This window comes from Heterodontus francisci, chromosome 6, assembly GCF_036365525.1.
Source record: "Heterodontus francisci isolate sHetFra1 chromosome 6, sHetFra1.hap1, whole genome shotgun sequence".
Classification (NCBI taxonomy): domain Eukaryota; kingdom Metazoa; phylum Chordata; class Chondrichthyes; order Heterodontiformes; family Heterodontidae; genus Heterodontus; species Heterodontus francisci.
In genome coordinates, this window is record NC_090376.1 from 51,735,704 (window position 1) to 51,748,947 (window position 13,244).

The window sequence follows — 13,244 nt, forward strand, 5'->3', positions numbered from 1 at the left end:
CTCGCTAGTTTTAAGATTATCAAAAGTATCAAACCCCTAGCTCCAAAATGTTGGACATCTTTGTTCTAAGTTATGAAGAACTGGATTTTCATTTTGCTGGACAGAAAAGGATTGAAAGGGGGGAGGTACCTTCCAAATTATGGGAGAGACAATCCCTGGATTTTGAGTACTGAACTAAAGAATGGAATTACAAAATTAAATTACCTCAAGTAAGCATATATCACCAATAGTCCTTCCAGATGTGAGTGTTACTTGAGAAAAGCAAGCGACAACAGTGATTTTACCAGTGAATATAATGACACAAGATACATTGATTATATATTTATTTCTCTAATATGTAATTATTTTTATTTGCAAGACCAATGCTTTCCTGGCCAGCCTGCCATCCTTCACCCTCCATCAGCTCATCTAAAACTGCTACCATATCCTGTCCTGCTTACCCACTATGCTAGTCCTCACTGACTTACATTGGCTCCCAGTGCCCCAATACCTCAAACTTATAATTCTCATTCTTGCATTAAATCCCTCTCTTGCACTGTGACCTCCTGCAGCTCCACAATCCCACCATGCCCTCTGTTTCTATGACTCTGGCTTGTTGTGCATTATTCCGACCTTATCCCACCAGTGAGGGCCATAACTCCAGCTGCTAAGCTCCCAGTCTCTAGAATTCCCTCCCTAAACTACTCCACCTTTCTAGTTCCATCTCCTTCTTTAAAAACCAAATCTTTAAACAAGATTCTGGTCACCTCTCCTAATCTCTCCTTTGGTTCAACGTCCATTTCCCTTACAACTGTGAAGCCCCTAGAGATATTTTTCTGTGTTAAACATGTGATATAAATATAAGTTGTTACAGTAGAAAAATTAAGCTGCAACATCTGACATAAATGCCAGTTGTCTCAAGCACTCAGCTGCACAGTCTGCAGTAACAAATAATAGTGCCGGGATTGTTTTAAGATTTGGGTGGACTGCATTTTTCTATCGGTTTGTGAATCACCTGTAGCAGGCACTTGCAAAGCGTTTTAATACAATGAGGCTGTATGAATTTCAAAGTGAAAACAAAGTATTCCTTGCATTCAGTACTCGATTTTTCTCATCAGATGACGTATTGCCATAAAGAAAGAAATAACTTGGATTTCTATAGCATTTTTCACCACCTCAGGACTTCTCAAAGCACTTTACAGCAAATGAATTACTTTTGAAGCATAGTCACGATTGTAAGATAAGAAACACAGCAAGCTCCCACAAACAGCAGTGTCATACTGACTAGATAATCTGTTTTTTTTTGTGTGATGTTGGTTGAGGGATAAATGTTGGCCAGCGCACCGGAGAGAACTCCCCTGTTGGTGTCCAAAATAGTGCCATGGGAACTTTTACATCCACCTAAGAGGGCAGATGGGATCTCAGTTTAACTTCTCATCTGAAGATGACACCTCTGACAGTGCAGCACTCCCTCAACAGTGCCCTGGAATGTCATCCTAAATATGTGTTCAATTCTCTGGAGTGAGACTTAAACCCACAACCTTCTGACTCAGAGGCAAGAGTGCGAATAACTCAACCACAGCTAACACTGGAAGTGCACTGGACGTCCTTAAACGTTCCAGTGTTATACCACTGAGAGCCTGCTGAATTTTCCTTGGTGCACATTCATTTTCTATTCATGACAGGGTACAGGTTCTACTAGCACCATCTAAAGGCAGCTCACCTCTGAAAGGAGGAAAATTCAGTGATGTTGCAGCTCAAAGCATCACTGTAGCCATTTTGTGCCTGTAACATTGTGGCTTAATGTAATTTTTGAAACTTCCTTCAAGGCACCAGGCCCACAAATTCAAAGACTTTTCAGTTTAGGTGCATTCTGGCAAAGGAGGACTTTTGCTCCCAGGGAAGAACTCTATGAAGTGCATGATCCAGGCCCATGGAAGGAGCTGGCCTTGGTAGTGAATGCAACCTCACCCCCATTCAGGAGTACTGTTGAAAGCTGTGAGTGCCTTCACACTTAGAGGAAATGACCCTCAACCTTACACAAGGAGGTACCACTTCAATTTCCTGAAGATCCTCAGAACCTCCTACCACTGAATAAGAGGAGTAGGAGACTAAGAGTGAAAGGGCAGCAAGGGAAATTGTTCTGATTTGTTGAGAGTGAAAAGTTTTTGTCACCTACAGGATATGTGCAGGATGATTTGGGGCAAAGCAGGGGGATGCCTTGCACTAAGGACTGGCAGCATTGGTACCTGTGGAAGAGGGGCTTAATGGCATGGCCCATTTCACAATAGGGTTGGGTCTTCGATCAAGGTCTCTTTTACACCACACCAAACAGCACGACAAAAAAGGAAAGAAGGTACCAGCCTTTCGTTTTGCAAGCTGGAATGTCAGAACTGTGTGTCCTGGCCTGTCAGAAGACCTTACACAAATCAACGACTCTCAGAAGACCGCCATCATTAACAACGAGCTCAATAGACTCAATGTGGACATTGCAGCACTTCAGGAGACACGCCTCCCTGCAAGCGGATCTCTAAGAGAGCAAGACTACACCTTCTACTGGCAGGGTAGGGATCCTGAAGAACCAAGACAGCATGGAGTGGGCTTCGCCATCAGAAACTCAGCATGATAGAGCCACCTTCAAATGGCTCGGAACTCATACTGTCCATCCGACTGCTCACCGCCTCTGACCCAGTACACCTACTCAGCATCAATGCTCCCCATCTGAAGTTCAAGACCAGTTCCATGAGGAACTCCATAATATCATAAGTAGGATTCCTAATACCGAACATTTGTTCTTGCTGGGGGACTTCAACGCTGGGGTTGGGGCTGACCATGACACATGGCCCTCCTGCCTTGGGCGCAATGGCATTGGAAGGATGAATGAGAATGGACAGACACTGCTGGAATTGTGTACCTATCACAACCTCTGCATCACCAACTCGTTCTTAAACCCTGTCACCAGGTATCATGGAGACACCCAAGATCACGTCATTGGCACCAGCTGGACCTCATCGTCACAAGGCGAGCCTCTATGAACAGTGTCCAAATCACACGCAGCTTCCACAGTGCGGACTGCAACACTGACCACTCCCTGGCGTGCAGCAAGCTTAGACTCAAACCAAAGAAGCTACATCATTCCAAGCAGTAGGACCGCCTGCGCATCAAACCTGACAGAATTTCTTATCCACAGCTGTTATAGAAGTTTCTAAATTCACTTGAAAAAGCCCTTTAAAACACTCCTGCAGGGGATGCAGAGACGAAGTGGGCCCGCATCAGAGACGCCATTCATGACTCGGCAATGACCACCTTTGGCAAACGTGAGAAGCAGAATGCAGACTGGTTTCAATCTCACTTTGAAGAGCTGGAACCTGTCATAGTCATTAAGTGCATTGCACTGTTGAAGTTCCCAGCGAGTTGACATCTGTAGCACTGAAAGTAGCCAGAAGTGCTGCACAAAGAACAGCCAGGCGCTGTGCAAATGACTACTGGCAACACCTATGCAGTCGTATTCAGCTGGCCTCCGACACCGGAAACATCAGAGGAATGTATGATGGCATTAAGAGAGCTTTTGGGCCAACCATCAAGACGATCACCCCCCCACCCCCCCCCCCCACCAAGTCTAAATCAGGGGAAACGATCACTGACCAACGCTGGGTGGAGCACTACCTAGAACTGTACTCCAGGGAAAATGTTGTCACTGAGACTGCCCTCAATACAGCAAAGTCTCTGCCAGTCATGGATGAGCTGGACGAACAGCCAACAAAATCGGAACTCAGTGATGCCATTGATTCTCTAGCCAGTGAAAAAGCCCCTGGAAAGGACGGCATTACCCCTGAAATAATCAAGAGTGCCAAGCCTGCTATACTCTCAGCACCCCATGAACTGCTTTGCCTGTGCTGGGATGAGGGAGCAGTACCACAGGACATGCGCGATGCCAATATCATCACCCTCTATAAGAACAAGGGTGACCACGGTGACTGCAACAACTACGGTGGAATCTCCCTGCTCAGCATAGTGGGGAAAGTCTTTGCTCGAGTTGTTTTAAACAGACTCCAGAAGCTGGCTGAGCATGTCTACCCTGAGGCACAGTGTGGCTTTCGAACAGAGAGATCCACCATTGACATGCTGTTCTCCCTTCGCCAGCTACAGGAGAAATGCCGCGAACAACAGATGCCCCTCTACGTTGCTTTCATAGATCTCACCAAAGCCTTTGACCTCGTCAGCAGATGTGGTCTCTTCAGACTACTAGAAAAGATTGGATGTCCACCAAAGCTACTAAGTATCATCACCTCATTCCATGACAATATGAAAGGCACAATCCAGCATAGCAGTGCCTCATCAGACCCCTTTCCTATCCTGGGTGGTGTGAAACAGGGATGTGTTCTCGCAACTACACTGTTTGGAATCATCTTCTGCCTGCTGCTCTCACATGCGTTCAAATCTTCAGAAGAAGGAATTTTCCTCCACACAAGATCTGATGGCAGGTTGTTCAACCTTGTCTGTCTTAGAGCAAAGACCAAAGTACGGAAAGCCCTCATCAGAGAACTCCTCTTTGCTGATGATGCTGCATTAACATCCCACATGGAAGATTGTCTGCAGAGATTCATTGACAGGATTGTGGCTGCCTGCAATGAATTTGGCCTAACCATCAGCCTCAAGAAAACGAACATCATGGGACAGGACATCAGAAATGCTCCATCCATCGATATCGTCGACCACGCTCTGGAAGTGGTTCAAGAGTTCACCTACCTAGGCTCAACTATCACCAGTAACCTGTCTCTCGATACAAAAATCAACAAGTGCATGGGAAAGATGTCTGCTGCTATGTCCAGACTGGCCAAGAGGCTGTGGGAAAATGGCGCACTGACACAGAACACAAAAGTCCTAGTGTTTCAAGCCTATGTCCTCAGTCGTGGCCACAAGTCGTGGGAGTCAGTTGCCAGTGATCGCCAGAGCTGGCGGACAGCCATCAAGGTGGGGCTAAAGAGTGGCGAGTTGAAGAGACTTAGCAGTTGGCAGGAAAAAAGACAGAAGTGCAAGGAGGGAGCCAACTGTGTAACAGTCCCGACAACCAATTTTACCTGCAGTGCCTGTGGGAGTGTCTGTCACTCTAGAATTGGCCTTTATAGCCACGCCAGGCGCTGCTCCACAAACCACTGACCACCTCTAGGCGCTTACCCATTGTCTCTCAAGACAAGGAGGCCAAAGAAGAAGTGCAGTAGTTGGGACATTGTTACGTTATGATGAAAGAAGAATCTTCTAAAGCATTACCTTACAGTAAAGCAGCATACTTGCACCTGCAGAAGAGGAAGTTTGAGTGCCAGCTGGCAGAATGTGGAGACCATTTACTGCCCCTGTTCAGTCTGGCATCCATATGGTGGAGCCACCTGATCCTCATCCTCTTCCTCCTCAAAGTAAGTGGAGCGAGTGAGGTCCAAAGGAAAACGCATTGGTTCCTGAAGCCCAGTCTACAATTTTAAAAAACATTGTTTGGAAAAAACTTAACAATTCTTAGTTTTTTAAATACTTAACATTTTAAAAAGCAAAGTTTATAAAAAGTAAGGAAACTTGCTAAAAACTTTTTTAAAAACTTTATTTAAAAAAATTTAAGAATTGATGAAATTTAACTGTTTCATTTCCAACTTCTCAAGATCCCTTTTGGTCTTCAGCAATGGAGGCCTCTATCCCCTGAGGCATTGTCTACCACTAGTGGCCACTGGGGAGTAATAGATGGAATTGTGGTTCAGCAGAGAACCCTGTCTGCCTTGTCACTTACAAGGATGCAGCAGCCGATGATGTCTACCCATAACGGGCGAGTACACTTTTAGGGTGGAGACCTGGTGATAGGCCTTAGTTTCTGTCCCACCCCACTAGCCCCCTCCAAGATTTTACACCTAGGTTACTCTGGATGCACCCTAAAACAGGCCGCCAAACAAAGGAGAATCCAGCCCTTGGAATTCTGCTTGGTAAACAATGCTAATGAGATGTCTTTCTTATGCTTACAGAACCACACACGGGATTTCATATTGCCTTTCGTATGCTGGACACTGATGGCAACCAACAAGTCGAGAAAAAAGAATTCCTAGTGGTAATTTTTTTTTAATATTCAAATTAAACTTGTATTAACAATAATGCTTCATGATTGAATGTAGTGCACTTCATTGTAGATAAATCTAGAAAGTAGGTCTCAAAGTTCTAAAGAGTGTGCACAGGCCCCTGGGCATTCATGTGCATAGATCTTTGAAGGTGGCAGGACTTATTGAGAGAGTAATTAGCAAATCATACGGGATCTTGGGCTTCTTAAATAGAGGCATAGAGTAAAAAGCAGGGAAGTTAAACTGAACCTTTATAAAGCTCTGGTTAGGCCACAACTAGAGTATTGCATCCAGTTCTGGTCAGCACGCTTTAAGAAGGATCTGGGGGTCCTTGAGAGCATGCAGAAGAGATTTACCAGGTTCCAGGGATGAGGGATTTTAGCTACAAGGTTAGGTTGGAGAAGCTGGTGTTATTCTCCTTGGAGCAAAGGAGATTGAGAGGATATTTGATAGAGGTGTACAAGAATATGACTGGTTTAGATAAGGTAGACAAAGAAAAGCTATTTCCATTAGCTGATCATACAAGAACTAGGGGATACAGATTTAAAGTTTTGAGCAAGTGATGTGAGGAAGAACATTTTTATACAGCGAGTGGTAATGACCTGGAGCTCACTGCCTAGAGGGTCGTGGAAGCGGAGACGATCAGTAATTTCAAAGGAAACTAGATGGGCACTTGATGAAAGTAAACTTGCAGGGCTATGGGGACACAGCAGGGGAATGGGACTGACTGGATTGGTTGACAGAAAACTAGCGTGGACTCGATGGGCCGAATGGCCTCCTTCTGCGTTGTTATGACTATGAAACTTATATCACATTGTATCTATTAACCTGATTCAATCTGGCTTCAATATTACACCAAGATTTTGAAGAGGGAAGTATTTATTCCATTGTGCAGTTAGAATTCACATAAAATTGGATAGAATCAAAAGCATGGTAACATTTCATTCAGCCCATCTAGTAAATGCTGGTGTTGATACTTCACACAAGCCTGTTCCCACTTAAATTATTTCTTCCCGTCTTCCTCTATTTCCTTTTCCTCATAGATATATCAAGCCTCCCCTTAAATGCAACAATGCGGCATATTTCCAAGTCTATGCTATTCACAACCACTCCATGTGAATGCAAATTCAACATTATCACCACAGGCCTTAGATCCCAGTCCAGGGATTTGAGTGCATAATTTAGATTGACACTTCAGTGCAGCACTGTCCGAGGTGCCACCTTTCAGATTAAATGTTAATCCGAGACCCCGTCTGCTTTCTCAGGTGGATGTAAAAATCACATCGTGTCCCGACTAATACTTAGCCCTCTGTCGATATCACAAAAAAAAGCTTGTCTGGACATTTATCGCAGTTTGTGAAATCTAGCTGTGCGTAAATTGGCTCCCACATTTGCTACTTTGCAACAGTAACTATACTTCAAAAGTACTTCATTGGCTGAGAAGCACTTCAGGATGTCCTGAAGTTGTGAAAAGCACTATATAAATGCATGTTCTTTCTTTGAGTAAATTGATATTCCACTTTATCTCTTTTATTCATGCCCTCCAGACGTTCCATAGCATTTTACAATCAACCGATTACTGTTACATATGTGTGAATTTAACTGTCACCCACAATTTAATTGTCATCCTTGCTTGTATATATGCAAAATTGTTTTCTATTGATGCTCCTTTTACTTTTTTAGTGGTGCAGTTAGTTCCATATAAATGAATAATCAAACAAATCCATTTCCTTCCTATTGATTCCTGTTGTTAGAGAGTTTCAGATCCAGCATAATTTAGTTTTGTAAAAGTGGCATTTTCATGAAAAGTTTGACAAACCTTTTATGGTTTGTTTACTGAGACAATAATATGCATTGAGTTGGAGTACATCATCGTTATATTTGTGCTTTACATCAATGGTCCAGATTTTGCTGAAGCAAGGTGTCTAATGGTATCTGCCATTAGTAAAACCTGCCCTTGCACATTTAGCTTTTGAAAAAAAATTGTGGCAACTTGCTGAAAGTGCAAGCTGTTAACAGCAGAGCAAGGCAAGCAGGCCATGTCGAACCTGAGTCAACAGGGCAAGCAACCGTGTATCTCTTTAACCAATCAGATTGAAGGATTGGGAAATAACAGAGCAAAGACTGAGCAGGAAGTGTAAATTAAAGTGAATTCAATATCAAATCAGGTACAAAAAGAGAAGTAAAGAGAGTGAAAGAAAGGTTTGACTTGGAGGGAGGGCGGCACAGTGGCGCAGTGGTTAGCACCGCTGCCTCACAGCTCCAGTGACCCGGGTTCAATTCTGGGTACTGCCTATGTGGAGTTTGCAAGTTCCCCCTGTGTCTGCGTGGGTTTTCGCCGGGTGCTCCGGTTTCCTCCCACCACCAAAAGACTTGCAGTTGATAGGTAAATTGGCCATTATAAATTGCCCCTAGTCGAGGTAGGTGATAGGGACAGGTGGGGATGTTGTAGGAATATGGGATTAGTGTAGGATTAGTATAAATAGGTGGCTGATGGTCGGCACAGACTCGGTGGGCCGAAGGGCCTGTTTCAGTTCTGTATCTCTAAATAAAAAAAGATACAGCAAAGGTTTTTTTAAAATAAAATTTTAGGTTTTTTAAATGTCCAGCAACAATCAATGCCGAAGATATGAGACTCCATTCTTATAATAGTTAATTTTCAGTGTCAGTGAGGTTGATTCGCAGTAATTAATATTTAATACATTGTTAAAATGACAAGACTTAACTTTCTGTGTCAAGTTTAGTTCATATCTACTGCGCAAATACAGCAACTGCACGCCATTTAATGCTTTTCAATGATGAGGCAGATGGCAAAATGCCTTTTTTGGAAAGCTAACAGGGAGCAGTGCAACTCAGACACCAACTTTTGGATATCCACTTTTAACTGTATATCTTCCCCTTGCCTGAAGAAGCTGGATCGTTTGCACATAGATAATGACAATGCCATTAGCTTCATCGTTATCTTGACAGCAAATTCTGGCCCATTGTGATGAAAAAGATGTAATGACCAACCTTCTTCCTATCCAAGCAGTAAAACATTTGCCAGACCTTTACATTAAAATTTTGCCCATTTAATGCTCAGCTCACTTAATATACTCAAACTGTCCCTAAACTTCACCTTGTGTGAAGCATATATAAATCTAATCACTTTAGTTTGAGCTGTTACATGGCTTATGGTACAAACATTTTACAGAAAGCTTGATCCAGGCGTAATCCTAATTTAGGCAGAAAATCTCTTGACAAATTAGTCACTCATGTATCATAATTTTACTATATACTCTCACCACCACCCCTCCATTCCTTTTCCCACACGATGGACCCAAGTCTTGAAAAATGTATTGTGTCTAGTCTATGTTCTTTGCTCTAACTTTACATGCATGCCAAAAGAATTATACTACAGCTGCAGATTCACATCAGATTTGCGATCAACACTTGCTCATGAAAAAAAAGATTGAGTTTTTATTCCCCATGGATCAAAGACTATTTCAGTGCAGGCTGTAGAATGTTACAGCGTCAATAGAGATGTGTAAAGGAATCTAGTCCTCTAGCCTTCCGCCCCCATCCACTAACTTCCACCCATCCACACAATCCGCCAGTAAAATAGAAAATCTAAAATGTTCAGCCTTCCAGGAAATATTCAGACTCTTTCTCCCGGCACCCAATCTTAATGGATCATCCTTGAACAAAAGAAAGAAAACTTCACCTGGTCTCTCCAAACCTCTTTTTAAATCCTTACCTAACAAGAGTGTATTAGCAGCTGTAATGGATATTTTACAGTCAATGTCAACAGAATTTAGTATGGTTCTTGTGTGTTTACTAACTCCATGGAAAGGTAAGGAGGAAAATATAATAGGTACATCAATTTTTTGACCTGACATTAGCAAGTCTTGACCCCAACTGAGGGACATTACATGTGTGGAATGACAATGAAGATGTAGATCTAGTTTCAAAAGTCAAACCTCAGGGCTTTTAAGAGAATTACTTTAAGTAGTCCCTACTGAGATGTATTTGCAAGGTCTGTTGGTTCACTTTGCTGACAATTTAACTGGCATTTATCTCAGATCCAGAAATCTTTAGTATGTAACCTAACTGACATCACATTCAGACATTACTAAAGAGTCTGGCATTTTTTTTGCATTCACTCTAGGTTATTTTTTAAGTCAGAAAGCTTCAAAGCTCATTTTGGACTTTTTCCCATTTTTACATAGAAGGTGCATCTACTAGCTTGAATAGTAAAGGGTTAATTATTAGTGTTTGTATTTTATAACTAGAGATAATATGCGGTTTGAACATAGAACATTAACATTACAGCGCAGTACAGGCCCTTCGGCCCTCGATGTTGCGCCGACCTGTGAAACCATCTGACCTACACTATTCCATTTTCATCCATATGTCTATCCAATGACCACTTAAATGCCCTTAAAGTTGGCGAGTCCACTACTGTTGCAGGCAGTGCGTTCCACGCCCCTACTACTCTCTGAGTAAAGAAACTACCTCTAACATCAGTCCTATATCTATCACCCCTCAACTTAAAGCTATGTCCCCTCGTGTTTGACCAACAGCAAAAATGTGATTAAATCTACATAGTAGTAATAATTAAATTTACTGACCACAGCAAAATCGTTTTGCTGTTATCTTATAATTTCTTGTGATAGTGATTTTTATTCAAATACTATGTTATTTTTTCTGAGGGATGTTTGTTGATGTGCAGGTGAAAGGCTAGGTGAGGTCACCAGTGACAGCTTACACTTTCAATGTCAGAGGCAATTTGCTTTGACATTCAAACACTTGCAACACAATTAAACACATTTAGAGATGAGTTGGCTTCAGAAGTGAAGTCTGTGGAACTAGTTAGATATTGAATAGGCATTACTTTTAAGCTGTAAAAACCAGAAGGCAGCAAAATTCACAGTAGATTAGGTTACTAGAATTTTTTTTCCCCATTTGCCTTTTTGTTCCATTTGTAAGTTTCTTTTTTATGTATTTCATTTCTTTAAGGGGTAAGATAGTGAATGGTAAAAATGGATTACAGAACCATGACAACCTCCACTTGAAATTCTTCAAGTACAGATCATGTCTGCTGCACCATGTAATTCAACAGCTTTAGAGTCATGCAGTCTGATGAAGATGATCTATTGGGGTCTGGCGGGGTTAGTCTTCTGTCGAGTTGAATAGAGCTGGTAGTTGGGGCGGGAAGAGAAGGAAAACATTAGAAAAAGTAGCTTCATGTATATGCTCAAGTGTTTCATCAGGAACTTTACAGCAGGATGGTTTCATAGCCCACCTTCACTGAACAGGCATAAATCTGTCCCTTCAAGGATCAAAGCCAGCAGGAATTTTAAAGCTGCAGTATCCCTTTTTGTAAATCTTTATAAGCCAATTAAAAAGCTATCAAAAATAAAATGTACTGAATCCCTAATTAACTACAACAGAGCCCTCTCTCAAAGTTTCAAAACAAACATCAATGCTGCTATTTTGTATGAAAACTGAGAGACGTGAATAAATTGGGTACTAACATTTTTTAAAGTTTAAAATTACTGGAATATTTTCTTGTAGATGTTTTGCAGACTTGACTACTAATTGCTTTCTTTTATCCCCAAAATGCTACAATTTTTGGTTGTAATACATACTTGTTTGTTAATTCCTTTTTTAAGTTTTGGAAATTATTAGTTCCAGAATAATTTTACACGTTGTGTCTGATTGCTCTTTCATTCCCCGAGAGAAAGGAATTCATTATTTAAAAACAATGACAGTCTAGTGTTATCATGCGTTCGTCCAAGACAGACAAATGAAGTGATGTATGATATAACATTTTATTAAATACCAAAATACTTGGCAGGAAGGCAAAATGTTTTAGTCCAACAAAATTTAACCAGCAGACTTTGCTTGTTTATCATGAGCCTAACATGGCATATAATTACGTTTTGAGGCTACTGTACAAAATGCAGCCTGTGCATATAGTTCAGTCTTCTTCTGTATCTGCATTATAACATAGAGTTTTTCAAAAATTCATTCTCAGGATATGGGCATCGCTGGCAAGGCAGCCATTTGTTGCCCATTCATCGTCGTACTAGGAAGGTGGTGATGCTGGTTTGGTACAACTTCGTGATCTACTAGGGTCTTCAAGGGCTAGTTAAGAGTCAAGGACTGGAGTAGCATATAGATCAAACTAGTAAGAACAGCAGGTTTCCTTGCCTAAAACATATTAGTGAATTGGTTGGATTGATATCAGCTTTTCATTTCCAGATTTTTTAAACATATATCAAATTCTCAAACTGCTGCAGTAGGATTTAAAATCACGTTCTTTGGATTATTAGTCCAAGCCTGTGGATTACTAGTCTAGTATCATAATCATTGCAATACTGTACTCTTATATGGGTTACTATGCTGAAAATTAAACTGTACATTAATGATATCTGTTGGAAAATGCTGAGAAACAAGTCTAATAACTGTTAATTTCCTAACCTCTGTCTAGTAATAAAATATCAAGTGTACTAATTTATCACCCTCAATTTAAAAGTTTTGACTGAAATGACCACTTATATACCCTCTTTGAAGTAAACTTGAGGATTACATGCATGATAACCAAGTAAATGGCTGTTAATGAAGACTCAGAAGGGGAAGATCATGCCAGTCCTATTTCCTTAACCTTTTTGAACAAGGGACATTCCAAATGGACAGTGGAAATTCTAAAAGTGATATGTATTTAGACTTCCAAAGAGCCTTTGACAAAATTTTACACAGAGTTTAAAGCAGTGGGGATTCAAGGTAAAATCTCAGAATTATTGGAAATTGGCTGAAGGGTCGAAAGTGGTGGGTAGTTTTTAAGGAAGTGATGTCAAGGTGGGAGAAGTCCTGAAAGGATGCCCCGGGGCGCAGGATCAGCTGGAAGAAAGATGCAAGTTGAAGAAAGTGTATGAGCTTACTTTGTGGTTAATATTTCTGTATAATATTTAGATCTGGACTCTCAAAATCACACAGAAGCAGAAACTGGGTAGTTTTGAAACACCACATTTTCTGAGCCTTGCCATTAAAATTAATAACCATAAAAATCAGGATTCATGCATACCAACCTTCATGACAAATTTTCCAATCAATGCTCCTGTCAAAATTCCTGGATAATGTACCCTCTTGCGTTGAGGAAATGGTGGGATTATACTTAGAATTACG

General features: G+C 41.4%; 1 protein-coding gene across 1 annotated transcript in view; it reads left to right on the forward strand.

Moving 5' to 3' along the window:
• Positions 1-13,244, forward strand: part of micu2 (mitochondrial calcium uptake 2) — a 572,589-nt gene that overhangs the window by 442,740 nt on the left and 116,605 nt on the right. The window contains exon 7 of the mRNA XM_068033641.1: positions 5,985-6,067. Within this exon, the coding sequence (XP_067889742.1) occupies positions 5,985-6,067 (83 nt within the window). The remainder of the gene's footprint in view (positions 1-5,984; positions 6,068-13,244) is intronic.